Below are 16,051 nucleotides of genomic sequence, written 5' to 3'. Positions count from 1 at the left end.
ACTGGGATCGCTACGTACAGGTTCTGAGATAATTGACTTTCATCAGATATTTTTCCACTCCAGCCCAACTAGGATGATGGAATATTTCGATACTTTGCACCAGTTGTACAAGTCCAGAACTTGCTAGGTCTGCAAGTTTTGGTATCATCTCCCTTTGGGCCATGATCCGGGTACAGACGTCCCAGGCTGTCAGGGAGTGATAGTCCCAAGGGACAGGGGAAGCAGGAGCCAGGCGCACAGAGGGAGTGCCTTAATGCTCTGGTCCTTTATCTTTCCCAGTTCATGCCTGATATCGCCTAGGTTGGTATGCGGCCCAGGGATGGGGAATCACACCAAGTACCTAGTGGCCAAAAGTGGGGAGGGCTTTGTACCACCACGCTCTATTACACAGAATCACAGAATGGTAGGGGTTGGAAGGGACCTCTGGAGATCATCCAGTCCAACCCCCTGCCAGAGCAGGGTCACCTAGAGCAGGTTGCACAGGAACTTGTCCCGACGGGTTTGGAACGTCTCCAGAGACGGAGACTCCACCACCTCTCTGGGCAGCCTGTTCCAGCACTCTGCCACCCTCAAAGTAAAGAATTTTTTTCCTCATGTTTAGATGGAATTTCCTGTGTTCCAGTTTGTGTTTGTTGCCCCTTGTTCTCTCGCTGGGCACCACTGAAAAGGGCCTGGCCCCATCCTCCTGACACCCGCCCTTTAGGTATTTATAAGCTTTATTTAATGTAATGTGTAGAAGATCAGTTTCCAACGCAGACTTTCAGTCTGCCAAGTACTCAGGAGACAGAGCCTGTCTCAAATCTTTCAGTGGCTCTTAAGGTTGGTATCTGAAGGACCAATGTTTATGCAAATATGCACCCATTGTCTTTACCCTTTTTCTGGTCCACTATGATTTTTGAAACAATTGATGCAGAATAGTAGAAGTCCAGCTGTTACTTTAACATATTTTAAGAAATTTTGAGAAAATTTGTGCCCAGTTACAATAAAGAAGTATTAATCAGCCCTCTCTAAGAACAGGTCACAGAACCTACCCATTATCCCTCATGTTTGGTAGGTGCCAGCGTGGAAGTTACCACATACAACGTGTAAACTGGTCCCAGTATGTGTTTTGTCTTGCCTTGTGTGACTGTATGTGAGACTTAGGGTTACTGCAGAGATTTAGATGAGAAAGGACAAAATGTCACGATGAACAAGGCAAAGTGGGCATCATTCAATCTGATGTTGATGGAGCAATTTGAGACCATTGCTTTAAAATTGTGTAAGCAGAAGTGAAAGGTCGAAACAAAACCTCTGTATTATTTGCCATTCTGATCTTACTTTCATCTGTAGCATATTTTATTTCTCCCTGTATCCAGGGTTAAGCCAGTGTAGAAAAGCAATTTTGTGATAGTTTGAGTCATTATTGGAAGAGTAGTGCTAAACGCATAACCAAATCTTGTAGTAAAAATAATAGGTTATGTCATACCCTACCAGAAATACATCAAGAGAACTGACAGTGGAAAACCCCAGAAAATTTAAATGTATTTGAATAGTAACAATTCAGAACTTGGGCTAGAAGTAGGTAAAAACACACGTGAACATGACTAAACATCTGTGTTTTAAAGATTTCCAAATCTGCTTTACAAATAGCAAAATAACTGTGCCTGCAGTTGTAAATAACTGATTTCATTCTCTTCTTCTGTTTAGCCTACGCTATAACGATTCTTTTTTCTTCTTTTCCAAGTGACTATCCCAGGAGCACTATTTAATGCTTATAATTCTAGGATGACACTCAAGCCTTCCTTACTCTGCTCTTAGCTCTATTTAACCAAAATTTTGCAGAGCAAGTGCCAGACTTCTGCTGTTGTTAATTGTTCATTCTTAGCATTTTGGAAATCACCTTTATGAGGAAACGTAATTAGCAGTTTTCTGAACATAAGTAGAAAAAAGTTATCCCGTTTTCTATTCCCATTTCAGGAAAGCAGTTTAAATGTACAGTGTGTGACTATACAGCTGCCCAAAAACCACAGCTTCTACGTCATATGGAACAACACGTCTCTTTCAAGGTAAGAAAACATATAAATCATGCTTATTGATAAGTCATTAAAAAAACCTGGAACATTTCCCTGTTTGTTGACAGTTACAGCATCTTAACGTTTTGATATTCTGGGAATTTTGACTTTATATACAGACTTTTGAAATAGGGTTATTTTATTCACGGACAATTTGCAATTACTGTCTTTACTTGCCAAAAATATATGTATGTTATGTTGCAATATAAAACAAATGTTACTGCTTATTTTTTTACTCTAGTCCTTGAGAGACCTAATCTAACATGTACCTTAAAACGTCCTAGGGAAGTAGGAAAGCGAATCCCATACATCACTCTTCATTGCCCGCCTTAATTTGTTCTGAAACTTTGCCAGTCTAATGTACTATAGATGAGTTCATATACTTGAAGAAAATTGAAGGAAATTAATTTTAAAACTCCCCATTTATCTGAAACATGTCTTGGAAAGAGTTTTGAAGATTGTTAATGTTTCTATAAAATGTTTAGATTAGAGATACGTTTTTGTAATAAACTGTAGTACGGTTTTATTCCTAAATTTCACGTTGTTTTGTCAGCATGATAGGTCTTGATGTAATGAATTGTGAAATAATGTTATATTCAGGAAATAGAAATGATACTAGTTTATTTTCCAGAAAAATCCAGTATTTTGTATGTATGAAAATGTTCATTTTAATGTAACGCTTTATCTTGGGAATGAGCATATTTCTTATTGAAAACATCATACTATTTTCACATGCAACATCTTTCATTATCTAACAAATCATTTTGCTTCTATAAAGAGTACACTTCAGACATTCTTTCTAAGTACCAATGCTACGTACCTCCATAAAGCAGAAAGGAAAGACAGTCTTTTGATTCATTGTTTAAATTTTGGAAGACAAGACATATAAGAAAATGAAGCGAGTCATCTAAAGAGATGATATATTTTGAACAAATAATTTTTCTTTCTTAAGTATGTAGTTTTGCTGTGGAATTATCTTTTTAAAAGGATTTTTTTGTAGATGAAAATATACCATTTTCCTTTTTTAATGGCTAATGGGATGAATGTACTCGTCACGCAGTTCTTGACCTTGGGATCAGATTTAGAACTGTCGACTCAGCACCTCTTTTCAGCCCTCTGTCAGCCTGCATATAAGTGTGGCTGTTCGATGCATTATCAAGAGAACTGCAAAACACTGAAATAAGTCAATCAGGAGTATTTGTCAAAAGGAATTCAAAAACTGTCTGTTGGCAACACGTTGCCTCCTTCTGGGACCGTTGTTTGCATGCATATCAAACACAAAGAGGAATGTTAGTAGTTATGTGACCTAATGATAATTGAATCCATCATATTTCCAAGTCCATGAATCGAGTAGCTGAATGTTACTGTGCCCTCTGAATTGTAAGGTTATGGGAGTCTGAACACCACTTTTCTTCCTTATTTTTGCTGTCTGGAGCCTGAAGGAAGGTCGTGAGCAACAAGCTTAGGGGGATGTTCTGCTGGTCAATGGACCCTGACTGCAGACATTTCCCTGCTGTAAATTCAGCTTCTTAATAAACAATTCAGTACCAGCTATTTTCTGCTGACTAGCTTTAGGTGGGCCTGGCTGCTGTGCATGAAATATTTTGCATCCCATTCTAAGGTACTTGACTTTTCCCCAAGGACTTGGTCAATATCTGCATTCTTTTCTAAGACCCTAATGGTTGCGTCAAGCTTCCTATAACTGTGACAGTCAGAAGGTTGTTCTCTAGGGCTAACTTTAGGCACAAATGCTTGTTCTCCTAAACTTTTTTCTTTAGGAATGTCGCTCCCTGTTGGTTGAAGGGAGATGTATGAACTCAAAATTAATTAATTTAGTTCCCAAAACTTATCTGACCAAATGGTCAGATGAATGCAAGTGCCAGTGAAAGGGAAGCAGTTGGGAGCATGTTGGAGAGAGAAGGAAAGGAAAGGGAAGAGATCAACCCTGTCAGGTACAGGTATCTGTTAAATTAGGTTGGCTATACAGTCACGTTGTACCTTCAGTTATTTTAGGGCTCTTACTCCCCCTTTTCAGACCAAAGCTCACGGCAGCTGAGTCATTTCCTTGTAATAGAAAGTCTCCATGTGGTCAGACCTGTGATCATCAATTATGAAAACACACAGTTTACTGAATTACGAAAAGTAGGTAATAATCTTATAATGTTGAGAATACTTGGTGTCTTGCACATTATAAAAAGTACCAAATTTTAGGTAACACTTAGTTACAACTTCCATTTATATTGAATTTTGGAAGGTCTCCTTGGAATATTCCTGAACCAGAAAGGAACATGGTTTCTTGGGATCAAAACATGGCAGCTTAGACCTGTATCCTGAAGAGGTCAGGAAATATGTTCTAACATTTTGGGGTTTGCTCCTAGCCTTTCCGTTGTGCACATTGCCACTATTCCTGCAACATATCCGGTTCCCTGAAGAGACATTACAACAGAAAGCATCCTAATGAAGAGTATGTAAATGTAGGTTCTGGGGAGCCTGCAGCAGAAGCCCTTATCCAACAAGGTACATTTCTACCATATAAGACTTGTTATTTTAATTCTAAAGCAAATTTGGTGTAAAGCTAAACTTTTGTGCAATATGTGTTCCTCAGTTTGGTGGGTTTTATGTGATACATCATTACGACATTTTAGTAATTCTGAAAAGGCCACCTTTTATCTTTCATTCAGTGTCCTGTGTTCTTGGTTTCTAAGGGGAGATAAACCAAAGTTCTGATTTACCTTGCCTGTGCTGTTCATTGTTGCATATGTTTATCGTTTTCACTTGTCTCCTTTTGTGAGTAAAGTGTCACTATGTGTTGAAATGAATGATAAATATATATCGTTCTGCTGATAAATTTCTATTACAGTTTTGCAAGGTTGAACTAAAAGTAAGGTTGAGCAAACGTAAGGAAAGAGACTGAAGAGTAAATGGCAGCAAATTATTCCCCCACTAGAGCAATGGCAGGGAAAAGAGAGCACCGGTAAAGCAGGTTACAAGTTGTTATGCTCAGAGTCTTGATGATGGGCAAAGGAAGCACTCTTTATCTGTGTAAGTAAGGCCAAGAATTTATTGTTACTGTAATGGAAATGTTAACAGTCTAGTTCAAGAAACACCGTTAGTCTAGATCTAATTATTATTTTTTAAAAAATAAAATGTAGTTAGAGTACTTACATACAGAAGTCTCAATAGTGTTATTATTACAATTAAAATGGTCACACACACTTCTTAGCTTCTGCTCCTTTTCCCGGTGTCATGGTCACCCTTCCTCTGTTTTTGTGAGTCGTAAGATGGGTGGTTTCCCTCTGGTGTTGGCTTTGGGATGGGGGTTTCAGTAAGTTGTCAGCATCTGGAGTTCTTCACTGGGAGAAATATGATGTTCATCGTGATGTCCAAAGAAGAGCAGCAAAGCTGGTGAAGGGTCTGGAGCACAAGTCTTAGGAGGAGCGGCTGAGGGAGCTGGGGTTGTTCCGCCTGGAGAAAAGGAGGCTGAGGGGAGACCTCCTTGCTCTCTGCAACTACCTGAAAGGAGGGTGTAGAGAGGTGGGGGTCGGTCTCTCCTCCCAAGTAACAAGTGATAGGACAAGAGGAAGTGGCCTCAAGTTGTGCCAGGGAGGTTTAGACTGGATATCAGGAAAAATTTCTTCCCTGGAAGTGTTGTAAAGCGTTGGAACAGGCTGCCCAAGGAAATGGTGGAGTCACCATCCCTGCAGGTATTTAAAAGATGGGCGTTGAGAGACGTAGTTTAGTGGTGAACATGGCAGTGCCTGGTTAACGGTTGGAATCAATGATCTGAAAGGTCTTTTCCAACCTAAAGGATTCTGTGATATTCCTCTCCCATTCCAGATGGGGCCATTGTTACGTGTTTGCTTACACGCATTTACACTTTTCTTTTTCTTTGGTCTGTGGCTGCAGATTAAATCCAAGTCTACTGTTTATTGTGCCCTTTGTGTACGTTAAATACGATTTCTGTTGTCCCTAAAACCAGCTCTGGATTTGCATATTTTTAATAGCTGCGGGTTCTTTAGTCCCACACTCGTGCCCACCTTCTTTTCACACCAGTCCTGCCCTCCTCTGTGCTGCTTCCTGGGTCTGTGCTTCTCAAGGCATCCCTCTACATCGCGTTTCTGTGTCCTACATATCTCATTCTGCCTAGAACAACTGTTTGTTACTGCTGTCTGTGTAAAACTAGAGTCGTGCCTCACAAAGATAAAGACAAATAAAACTAATTAGATATAGACACCTGGTCAATTAGAGAAAATGCTGACACAGATAAACTAATTAAAGACAATGAGGATTTTGGGAGGATCGAAAATGCAAGATTAAGTATAAGGGCTAATGGAATGCCAGGGGGAAGAGAAAATCGGATTGTAGTAGTTTTTACCACGTTTATATAGTAACATAAAAAGTTATATTCCTGGCTGTTGGTTTTGGTTATAAATTTCATCCCAGCTGACATCCTGTATCCTTCTGAAAAGATGGTCAGGAAGAAATTCTTTATGGTAAGGGTGGTGAGACACTGGAACAGGTTGCCCAGAGAAGCTGTGGCTGCCCCATCCCTGGAGGTGTTCAAGGCCAGGCTGGATGGGGCTTTGAGCAGCCTGGGTCTAGTGGGAGGTGTCCCTGCCCATGGCAGGGGGTTGGAACTAGGTGATCTTGAAGGTCCCTTCCAGCGTGAACCATTCTGTGATTCAGTGCCACTAATTGCTTTATTTCTGCTTGATACAGGTGTCACAAATTGTACAAGTTGTCCGACTCCCATAAGTAGTTCTGCTGTTGTGCACCGGGCAGGTGAAGCAAAGCAAACAATTGACTGCCGTCAGACGCCTTTTTGGGTGTAAAGCCTCTTCAGTTCTAGTGCCTTGTGTCAGGGGAAGTGGGGAAGAAGAGGAGAAAGCCAAATTAAATGCTCAGTTCAATTGTGTTGAAAATATTTTAATGCTTGGTAGAGTTGAGTTTCTTTCTTTGTTTCCGATAATTTTAGAGAGGGTCTTTCCAATTTTTTTAATAGAAACCACCAGCCTTTTTATAGTATCTTTTTTGGATCTTCAAAATTTCTGGGCTAGTTGAAGAAGAGACCAAAATAATGCTGGGGTTTTTTTAGATAATAAATTAAATATAATTCTTCTAAGGTGACATTATTTCTAAGTAGTGTTTCTTCTAAGATGACATTATTTCTAAGTAGTGTTTCCAAATTGTTCATCTAGCACAGATCACATCAAACACAGCATCACCAGCCGGCCAAAAGGTGGGATTATCCCGCTGTATTCAGCGTTGGTGAGCACTGTGGGCAGTTCTGGGCCAACCATTTAAGAAGGGCGTGAAAGTCCTTGAATGTGTCCAGAGGAGGGCAACAAAGCTGGTGGAGGGGCTGGAAGGCATGTCCTGTGAGGAATAGCTAAGGACTTTGGGTTTGTCTGCTTTGGAGAAGAGGAGGCTGAGGGGCGACCCCGTTGCTCTCTGCAGCTTTCTGAGGACGGGAGGTGGAGAGGGAGGTGCTGAGCTCTTCTCTCTGGTATCCAGTGACAGGATGCCTGGGAATGGTTCAAAGCTGCACCAAGGGATGTTCAGGCTAAACATTAGGAAGCATTTCTTTACAGACAGGGTGGTCAAACTGTGGAACAGGTTTCCTAGAGAGGTGGTTGATGCCCCAAGCCTGTCAGTGTTTATTTGGACAATGTCCTTAATAACATGCTTTAACTTTTGGTCAGCCCTGAAGAGGTCAGGCAGTTGGGCTAGATATGGTTATTGTAGGTCCCTTCCAACAGAGACATTCTATTCTATTCTTTCCATCTCTGACTTTGCATCCTTCTTTTCCTTCCTTCCCTTACACAGCGTTTATACTCCCTGTGCTACCACTAGAGCTGTGCCTGCTTTCTGCGGCTTCACCTGCTGCATGGAGTTTTAGAGCAGTAAAGGGGCTTCAAATCCACATAGTAGCTATGAAGTCAGGGCCTCTTATCGGGACTCTGCCAGGAAGCAAGCCATGTTAGTAGATCATTTTTCCTGCATGCAAGCTCCTTTGCTGCCGTTTCCTGCTATATGACACATCATATGGATCTTACATGCGGTCTCAAAATAAAAACAGGAGACCTGCAGGTTTCCTATCACACTGGAGAAAAGTCACTTTTTCTCAGTGTTTTGGTATCTCACTGGGGAAGGGAAAAATGTTCCTTGTGGGAGACTTGAGTTAATTAGGATTTGCATTTGGAGTTGATAAACACGATTCCTATTGAAGTCAATAAAATTTTTCCTGGTTTTGGAATCAGAAGATGTTCTGTATCTGGGTCACACAGCACAGAGAGATCACTGTGGACGTGTTGTGCAGTATGACAAGGTATATGTTTCTGAGCTGCTTGGGCCAGCAGTTGCAACTTGCTGCCTGACGAGCCTCTATCAAGTTTCAATTTACCGTATTCATAGATCTGAAAAGCAATTTTGGAAAATTATTCATGTATTCATATAAGGGAAGAAGACCCTTCAGACCTGGTATTAAACCAGTCCTTTGAAATTAAAGGACTATAGACGAAAAGGGAAAGGCGGGAGAACCAGCAAGGGGAAGGGTTTGGAAAAAAAGTGAGAAGGGAAACCTAACAAAGATTAACGTCTAATAAAAGCTGTCTATATCTATTCGTCTTGTTTTATTCTGCTTGTTCTAAGCTACACACAGAGCCCAAGGTAAATTGCCTCACACTTGCTCATCTTTTCTTCTCCACTCTCAACTGGTTTTTGACTGCATTGCAGGCATTGCAGATGAACTTAATTGGAAGTATTTATATGAATGTAGGCTGCTGGACTCAAGATTCCTAGAATGAATTTATAAATAAATGAATGATTCATAGAATAGAAGACGGAACGTGCTCATTTGAGCAATTGCATTGCCGGGGATAGACAGCAGCCTTTAATTTCTGTGCTTAGAAATTAGGATCTTCCAGGATCAGAAAAACGTTTGGGGTTTTTGTTTTTGGGTTTGTTGGTTGGTTGGTTGGTTTGCTTGTTTTAGTTGAAGTCTGTAATCTTGACATTTATTTTAGTATTTTAAAGTAATAAAGGAAAATAAATGCTGGAAGAATTTGATTTATTCTGCATAGGGGACAAGAATATTATATATGCATTAAGTACTAGTTTTTTTGCAATACCCTGCCTACTTGCTCATTTGATAGCTTCCTTTTTTAGTTTCATTTGCTTTGTGCGGAGCAATTCACATATAGTTTCTCCAGAAATTGTTTCTTTTCTCTTCACTCATATTCCCTGCTGTCCATTGTTTAGTTTACATATTTCTGTCCTTTCTGGGAGATGGATTTTCTCTTTGTGTTTGTGCAGCAAACTTGTGCAGTACGTACACGATGATCCAGTTGTGGCCTCTGTGTTCTATTATACCACATGCTTTCTTTTAACATAAAATAATAGTCGTCTTATGGAGATTTTAGGCCAGTAAATAAATAGTTTGGAAAGCACGTGTCAGTGCCACAATGGAAAAAAGTTGTGGAGCTGTATAATATTTGTGTGCATTGTTTTGTTGCAAACATCAGTTTTGGTATTGAAGGTAGACAAGGTGTGTAATTCATTGACTTTCTCTGTGTGTTGCCCATTACTTCAAAATATAGTCTAGAAATTAATTTTCCTGATCTTTCCTGTGAAGTCATTGATGTGGAGTTATATATTACCAGTTTAATTCTAGGCTTCCGTTACTTGTTCTTTAATTAAAGTCATAATGACAAAAGTTACAGCTTAAATTTATCTGGTGTATTGTTATAATAGTTTCAATATCAAAGTAATGCAGAAAAGTGTTCTCTCTTTCACAACAGCATGTTTTTCCTAATACTACAGATTGGTATGAAATGAATATTTCATTTCATTTTCTGTAACTGATATCTTTGTGCCAATCTGAACAAAGGTATTTTGCTTTTGTGAACTTTTGAGTTTCTCTTAATAGGGAAACTATTTCAGTTTTGGCTACAGATGGAGTATTGAACATCTGCTATAATAGTGAAGTTTGGTGAAGGTTTCCAATAGATTGAGAGCAAAGAGGGGAAATTGTATAGGAATAATAAGTGTCAGCAAAAGACCCTAGCAACTGGCTGTAGTTATAGTGTATTTTATCAAAACAAAAAGTTTATTTCTTTTCACCTGGTAGAATGCCATATGGTAGGTTTCCATTACTGTGTAACTGAATCCTTTTTCTAATCACCTTATGGAAAAAGACTATAGGTAATGAGGACTTGGCTTACGACCAGCTTATGAGAGTATATTTGAAGCAGTTGAACTCGATGGGTAAGAGCCGTTTGCCATGATGATGTGGAGACAGCCATCTGGTGGCATAGCTGACACAGTGGCGTAATGCCCTTCCCTAGCCATTCGAGTTGTGAGAGGGAGTTCTGGTCACCTAGTGCAACAATTTATCACATGCAGATTGTTTTTGTTCTGCTTTAGTCAATAGTGGGGGGGGAAAAAAGGGAAATACTCATTTGCATAATTACAAGCAACTGAGATCTGACATTTGAGCAAATGATTTTCATAAGGTAAAGAAGTAAAAGCTGTTTAATCTAGTGTAGAAGATTGGATGCTTACGATTCCGTCATGCTCAGTTTTTTACCTGTAATGCTGCATACTCAGCCAGTAAACATTGTGCTAAATTCATGCTATGCATCATTTGTAGGTAGGTAGAAAACTTAGGTTTACAGTTTTATATGTTAACATAAACAGTAGAAACTCTCAAAAGCAAAGAGCTGGTTGAAGATGACATTACGCTGTTAACTCTCCCTAGATGGCTTTGATCACGTGCCAAAAAACTTAATGTTTCTTTGAAACTTGAGAAAACTAGAACAGCTGTCTTAGAGAAGATACATTTTAAAAAAATTATTAGTATGTCACTACTGTGTATGTTAAATATTAATATCTCAGTGTTGTTTATAAAGCACTTAAAAAATATCCCAGCACTTACTGGAAGATTACGTAGTTTTGCGTTGTGTCCTGAAGGGCAGCACTCCAGGGCTTTGTGAGGCAACAGGGAACTGATAGTTAAAGCTGAAGCTTGTCAGAGACTTGGCTTGCAGATTTTTGGACTATACATAGAATTTACATTTGAAGCTGCAGCGCTGTGTAATGGAGTAGGTATTAAAAATAGTCTCCAAGTAACTCTATGATTTGAAGTGAAGGAGGCTTTATAGGCCAAAAGTGTTAGTTCAGAATTATTTAAAACATGTGCTAGGCTTTGTTTATGGTGGACTTAAAGCAGAATAAAAGTCATAGACACCCTCAGACTTGAAAAAATTTCACTCGGAAACTATGACTAGTCTTCATTTGGTGCTGCTAAACTTGAATTTCAACCAGGATCATGGCAGTGGGAATGATTCTGCACAGGCTGAAGCATCCCGTGGGTTTCCAGTATTTTTTTTTGTGGCTGAGGAAAAAAATGGGGCGGGGTTGGTCAAACTTAGGATGTTGTCATTCCTTGAAAAAACTTTTCCCTCTTTAATTTATGTGCCACTTCTAGAATAGCTTTTCTTAGTAAAGCAAGCACAAATTCTTACCCAGTAGGTAAGTTTAACGTCTTGACGTCTCCCTTAACGTCTGCCTCCTAAGAGGTCAAACCAATACTTCTTACGTGGACCTAATTGCAGAAATAATGCTGTATCTCAGACTAATGCAAATAGTTGTCTTCCCGCTCTTTCTTTTTAATTGGTCTGTGGTAGGGGTTCCCCCAGGGATAGAGGTGTGGAGGGAGGGAAAGGTGGGAACAGCATTCCTGCAACTTCACATCATCCACTGCAGGGAGGCGTGTGGGCAGGGAGGCAGGATTGTGATACCTTCCCAGAGATATGAGTTGTTCCAGATTCCTTCCGCTACCATTATCCAAAACTGCCCTTTTAAGCACTGTGAGAGTTCAACTGCCTGATTTTTTTTTTACCTTTTTTTCTTGTTGGATCCATGGCTAAAGGAAACCCTTTTAAATTACAGTTATGTGGCTTGATTGAGATGGGGTCACATTAAATGGGTCCTTGCTGCCTTGAAAAAGAATTTCATAGAATCATACAATAGAATCATAGAATGGTTTGGGTTGGAAGGGACCTTTAAAGGTCACCTAGTCCAACACCCCTGCAGTGAGCAGGGACATCTTCCACTAGATCAGGTTGCTCAGAGCCTCATCAAGCCTGGCCTTGAATGTTTCCAGGGATGGGGTATCTACCACCTGTTTGGGTAACCTGGGCCAGTGTTTCACCACCTTCAGCGTAAAAAATTTCTTCCTTATATCTAGTCTAAATCTACTCTCTTTTAGTTTAAAGCCATTACACCTTGTCCTGTCACTACAGGCCGGGCAATTAAAAAGTTTGTCCCCGTTTTTCCTTTAAGTACTGAAAGGCCGCAATAAGGTCTCTCTGGAGCCTTCTCTTCCCCAGGCTGAACAACCCAAACTCTCTCAGCCTGTCCTCACAGCAGAGGTGCTCCAGCCCTCTCATCATTTTTGTGGCCTCTTCTGGACCCACTCCAACAGGTCCATGTCTTTCCTGTGCTGAGGGCTCCAGAGCTGGATGCAGTACTCCAGGTGGGGTCTCACCAGAGCGGAGTGGAGTAGAGGGGCAATTTGTGTGACAACAACTCAAGGATTTATTTGTGTTTCCTTATAGGTGGCATTAAGTGTCCTGTTTGCAGCTTTGTGTATGGTACAAAATGGGAATTCAACAGACATCTTAAAAACAAGCATGGAATGAAGCTAGTGGAACACGATGGGGAGACCAAGTGGGAGGTAAAGCAAAGTTGTCATAGCTTTGGCCCTAAAATTTCAAAGAATTCTAGGGAGAAAAGTAAGGGTAAGAATAAGAACTATTCAAAACTGTGTTCTTGACTTTACATAAGTTCAGAAGGTCATCTTGTCTCCATTTTGAATGCATACATTGCTGTGACTGTTAAGCTTGACTGCTTTAATATCTGGTAGGATTAACAACATTGTACGTGCTTATTTCTGCATTTTAGAGCTCTAGTCCTCTATTTGCAGCAGAAAGGGTGAAAGTTTTAGCAAGAAAATGTGAAATTGATAAACTTCCTGCATTTTGTTTTATGCCAAGTAGTCACTGGTGTTAACTGCAAGATGTGCAAAGCTGCAAGCTTATATTGAATTAATAAAGGAAACTTATGTCTTGGTCCAGAAGAGGTTAGAATCTAGAAAACTGAATTTGTAAATTGATCAGCTAAAAAAATGCGACTAATATACAGAGGAAGTCTTCTGTCATTTGTACTGTGTCTCCAGCTGCAATCCGAAGTGTACAGGAATCACAGTATCACTAAGATCAGACCTTAAAAATTTTAAGTTAGACCTAAGAAGCTGGGTTAGAAAAAAAGAAACCAACAACCTGAATTTTCTTGGTTTGGGGTGGGGTAGGGCAGCTACCTTGAGATGGTTTACTCTTTCAGGCGTTCCTCTGCTGCCCTATGTGTAGCTATTTGTTTTAAAATGAAAACTGTTTCTCTTACAGCTTAGAGCTGACTGTAGAGCAGAAGCTATGGGGAAACCACAGAACTATTTAGACACTTATTTAAAAAATTACAGTTGGCAAGCAGAGTCTCTTTTCCACTGCCTGAGTAGGCTATTGTTGGTGTCCAATGAGAGGAAAAAGACAGAAGTCAACTGCAGTTGGCTGACCTCCACAGTTTAAGACCTGTTCTGCTAAATTTCAGGCAGTCTAGCCCCTGCTATAAACCTAATGCCTGATTTAGAGGAGTCATCCTGCCGTTCTTGTTCAGGAGCTTTTGAGTATCCAGAGACGTAATGCTAAGTCCTTGAAAAATATCAAAGTAAGTTCTATATGGTCAGATATTCAAAGAAGCTAGGGCAGGCATGTTAAAATGTACTCCTTCAAAGTCTTATATCCACGTGCATTCCACAAACAATTCTCTGTACACTCTCACAATAGATGCCCAAACCTGAAAAAAATAAGAGGGTGTCCAGGATGCAGGCATGTTGCTGCTCGTCAAACGGCTGTAAATAAAGAAGTCCCGTCAGAGCAGGAATACGTGTTGACAGCTTGTCTTGAAAAAACGTGGTCATGGAAAGGATAATTTCTCTAAAACAAAATGCCATTTTCAAACTTCAGAGGGATTATACCAGATCTGCAAGGACACGCGTTATAAGCTCATTTTGCCTACAAGGTCTTTGCTAGACCCTGACACAATAAAAGTCAGTTGTTAGTTCTAGAATAACTGTGCAACAAAAATGAAGTCAAGATAGTTTAGCATGCTTAAAACAACTTGTGAGGTAGAATCTAGAAGAAAACTATGGGATGGTATCCTGACTGCCACGTAATGATGTTCTTGAATTCTATTTCCCTCTGTATTTCTATAACTCTTGTTTACAAGAGTTACATGATAGTGAGATTATTCACGCATTGGCTGGGTTTTGTTTTCAAGTTGACGGCTGAAGTTTCCGAAGAAGCATCCACTCAATATCTCCATATTACGGAGGCTGGAGAAGATGTTCAGGGCACTCAAGCTGCAGTAGCTGCGTTGCAGAACCTTAGATATACTTCTGAGAATGGTAAGTTACCTTCTTCAGGTTGGAACACAAAATACATCTTTTTTCATAAATCTCTAATTCTTTTGAGTGTAGTGAGCAATACATGATCTCCTGTGAAACTATTAAAAATGATGAAATTTTTCATCTAGAACTTACTTCGGGGGGGTGTTATATTTTTCTTTGAGGATAAATAATGACAAATAACCATTCTTTATGAATTTCTGCCTCCTTAAGTCATTAATACTTGCTACACTCTGTTTTGCACTTTATTATTAGGCATGTGGAATTTCCTGCCGGTATGATTAAATATATTGTGAAATCAGCGATCTTGGCAGAGTAGATGGTGTGTATCTAATGGCAATTCTCTAGCTATTATTTTTCTCCCTGCTTAAGTCAGCCAGCCTGCAGAAGTGACACAGTGGAATAGCTCATTTACCATGTTCCCAAGACAGTACTAATAAACTTAATACTGATGATACGCAAAACAAAGCAAGCTATTCTGTATCGGATTGAGGAAGAACAAGAGTGGAATTAGGTAATGATTGCTAAGTGGGAAATGACAAAGGCTGGAAGAAAAGAAAAAATGTTTGGGTTTATGAGAGTTTTAAAACATCAAAGACTAGACTAGGTGTTCATGTATCTTGTGTTTTGTATGTGTAATTAAATGCATTAGTTATCAGAAGACAACAGTTTACGATTGTTTACCATTGTGGTCTTTATAGTTCATAATACAGATACATTTCAAAACCTCCCATTTTTAAGGGAATTTCCACGCATGTTGCAATTAAATTATGTTACTGACATTTTCTGTATATTATGTTATTTTAATGACTGGGAATACTGAATGAGTAAAAACACCTTGAGAACTTTTCTTAACCTTTTATATATTTAAATTACTGCATCGTATATGCCGTACATAACATAGTTTATTTTAAGCATGAGGCTGTAATTTTTGAAGTTGAATTATTTGCTTTAGTGCATCCAGCTTTGGGTACTCTTCTGGCGTATTCCTTCTAGGTATGAAAACCAGTAGTATCTTGTCTAAAGGCAGTTAGAAAAAAAAAAAAACCTAAAGCAAGCAAACATTTTTCAGTACTCAGATAAGCTTGTTTCTCATGTAGATAATAAAATATAACTACTTTCTGTTTGAAATTAAATTACCTGACCTAGATCCCCATCACAATATCAACCTGTTTGAAAGGGTTTGGGGTTAAGAGATGAGCTTTATTGTATTTATTATCTTTTTCCTGTCTCTTTCTTAGCTCCCGCAGTGATGACAGCAAATATAAAGCAGCTTTAACATGAACCTGAGAGTCTTTTTTTTCCCTTTCTGACATATATCTCATGCTGGGCATGTGGGAGCGGTAGGCCACAGAAGGAGAATTCGCATTCCTGCGTAACAAAAAACTCCAGCTTCCAAATCTTTCCTTTTCACACTTTAGGAGAAGAGAGAGTGCGACTATGCATGGGGGTTTTTTTGTGAACTTGCCTGTCCTTT

The 16,051-nt window shown here is 39.5% G+C and overlaps 1 protein-coding gene across 1 annotated transcript in view; it reads left to right on the top strand.

Annotated features, from left to right (window-relative positions):
* The window catches only part of ZFAT (zinc finger and AT-hook domain containing), a 95,532-nt gene that overhangs the window by 63,140 nt on the left and 16,341 nt on the right, over positions 1-16,051 (top strand). The window contains exons 11-14 of the mRNA XM_063327579.1: positions 1,957-2,045; positions 4,430-4,568; positions 12,671-12,789; positions 14,448-14,574. Of these exons, the coding sequence (XP_063183649.1) occupies positions 1,957-2,045; positions 4,430-4,568; positions 12,671-12,789; positions 14,448-14,574 (474 nt within the window). The remainder of the gene's footprint in view (positions 1-1,956; positions 2,046-4,429; positions 4,569-12,670; positions 12,790-14,447; positions 14,575-16,051) is intronic.

Source organism: Chroicocephalus ridibundus, chromosome 2, assembly GCF_963924245.1.
Source record: "Chroicocephalus ridibundus chromosome 2, bChrRid1.1, whole genome shotgun sequence".
Taxonomy (NCBI): Eukaryota; Metazoa; Chordata; class Aves; order Charadriiformes; family Laridae; genus Chroicocephalus; species Chroicocephalus ridibundus.
The sequence above is the reverse complement of the archived record's forward strand: the minus strand, read 5'-3'. Positions and strand labels throughout refer to the sequence as shown.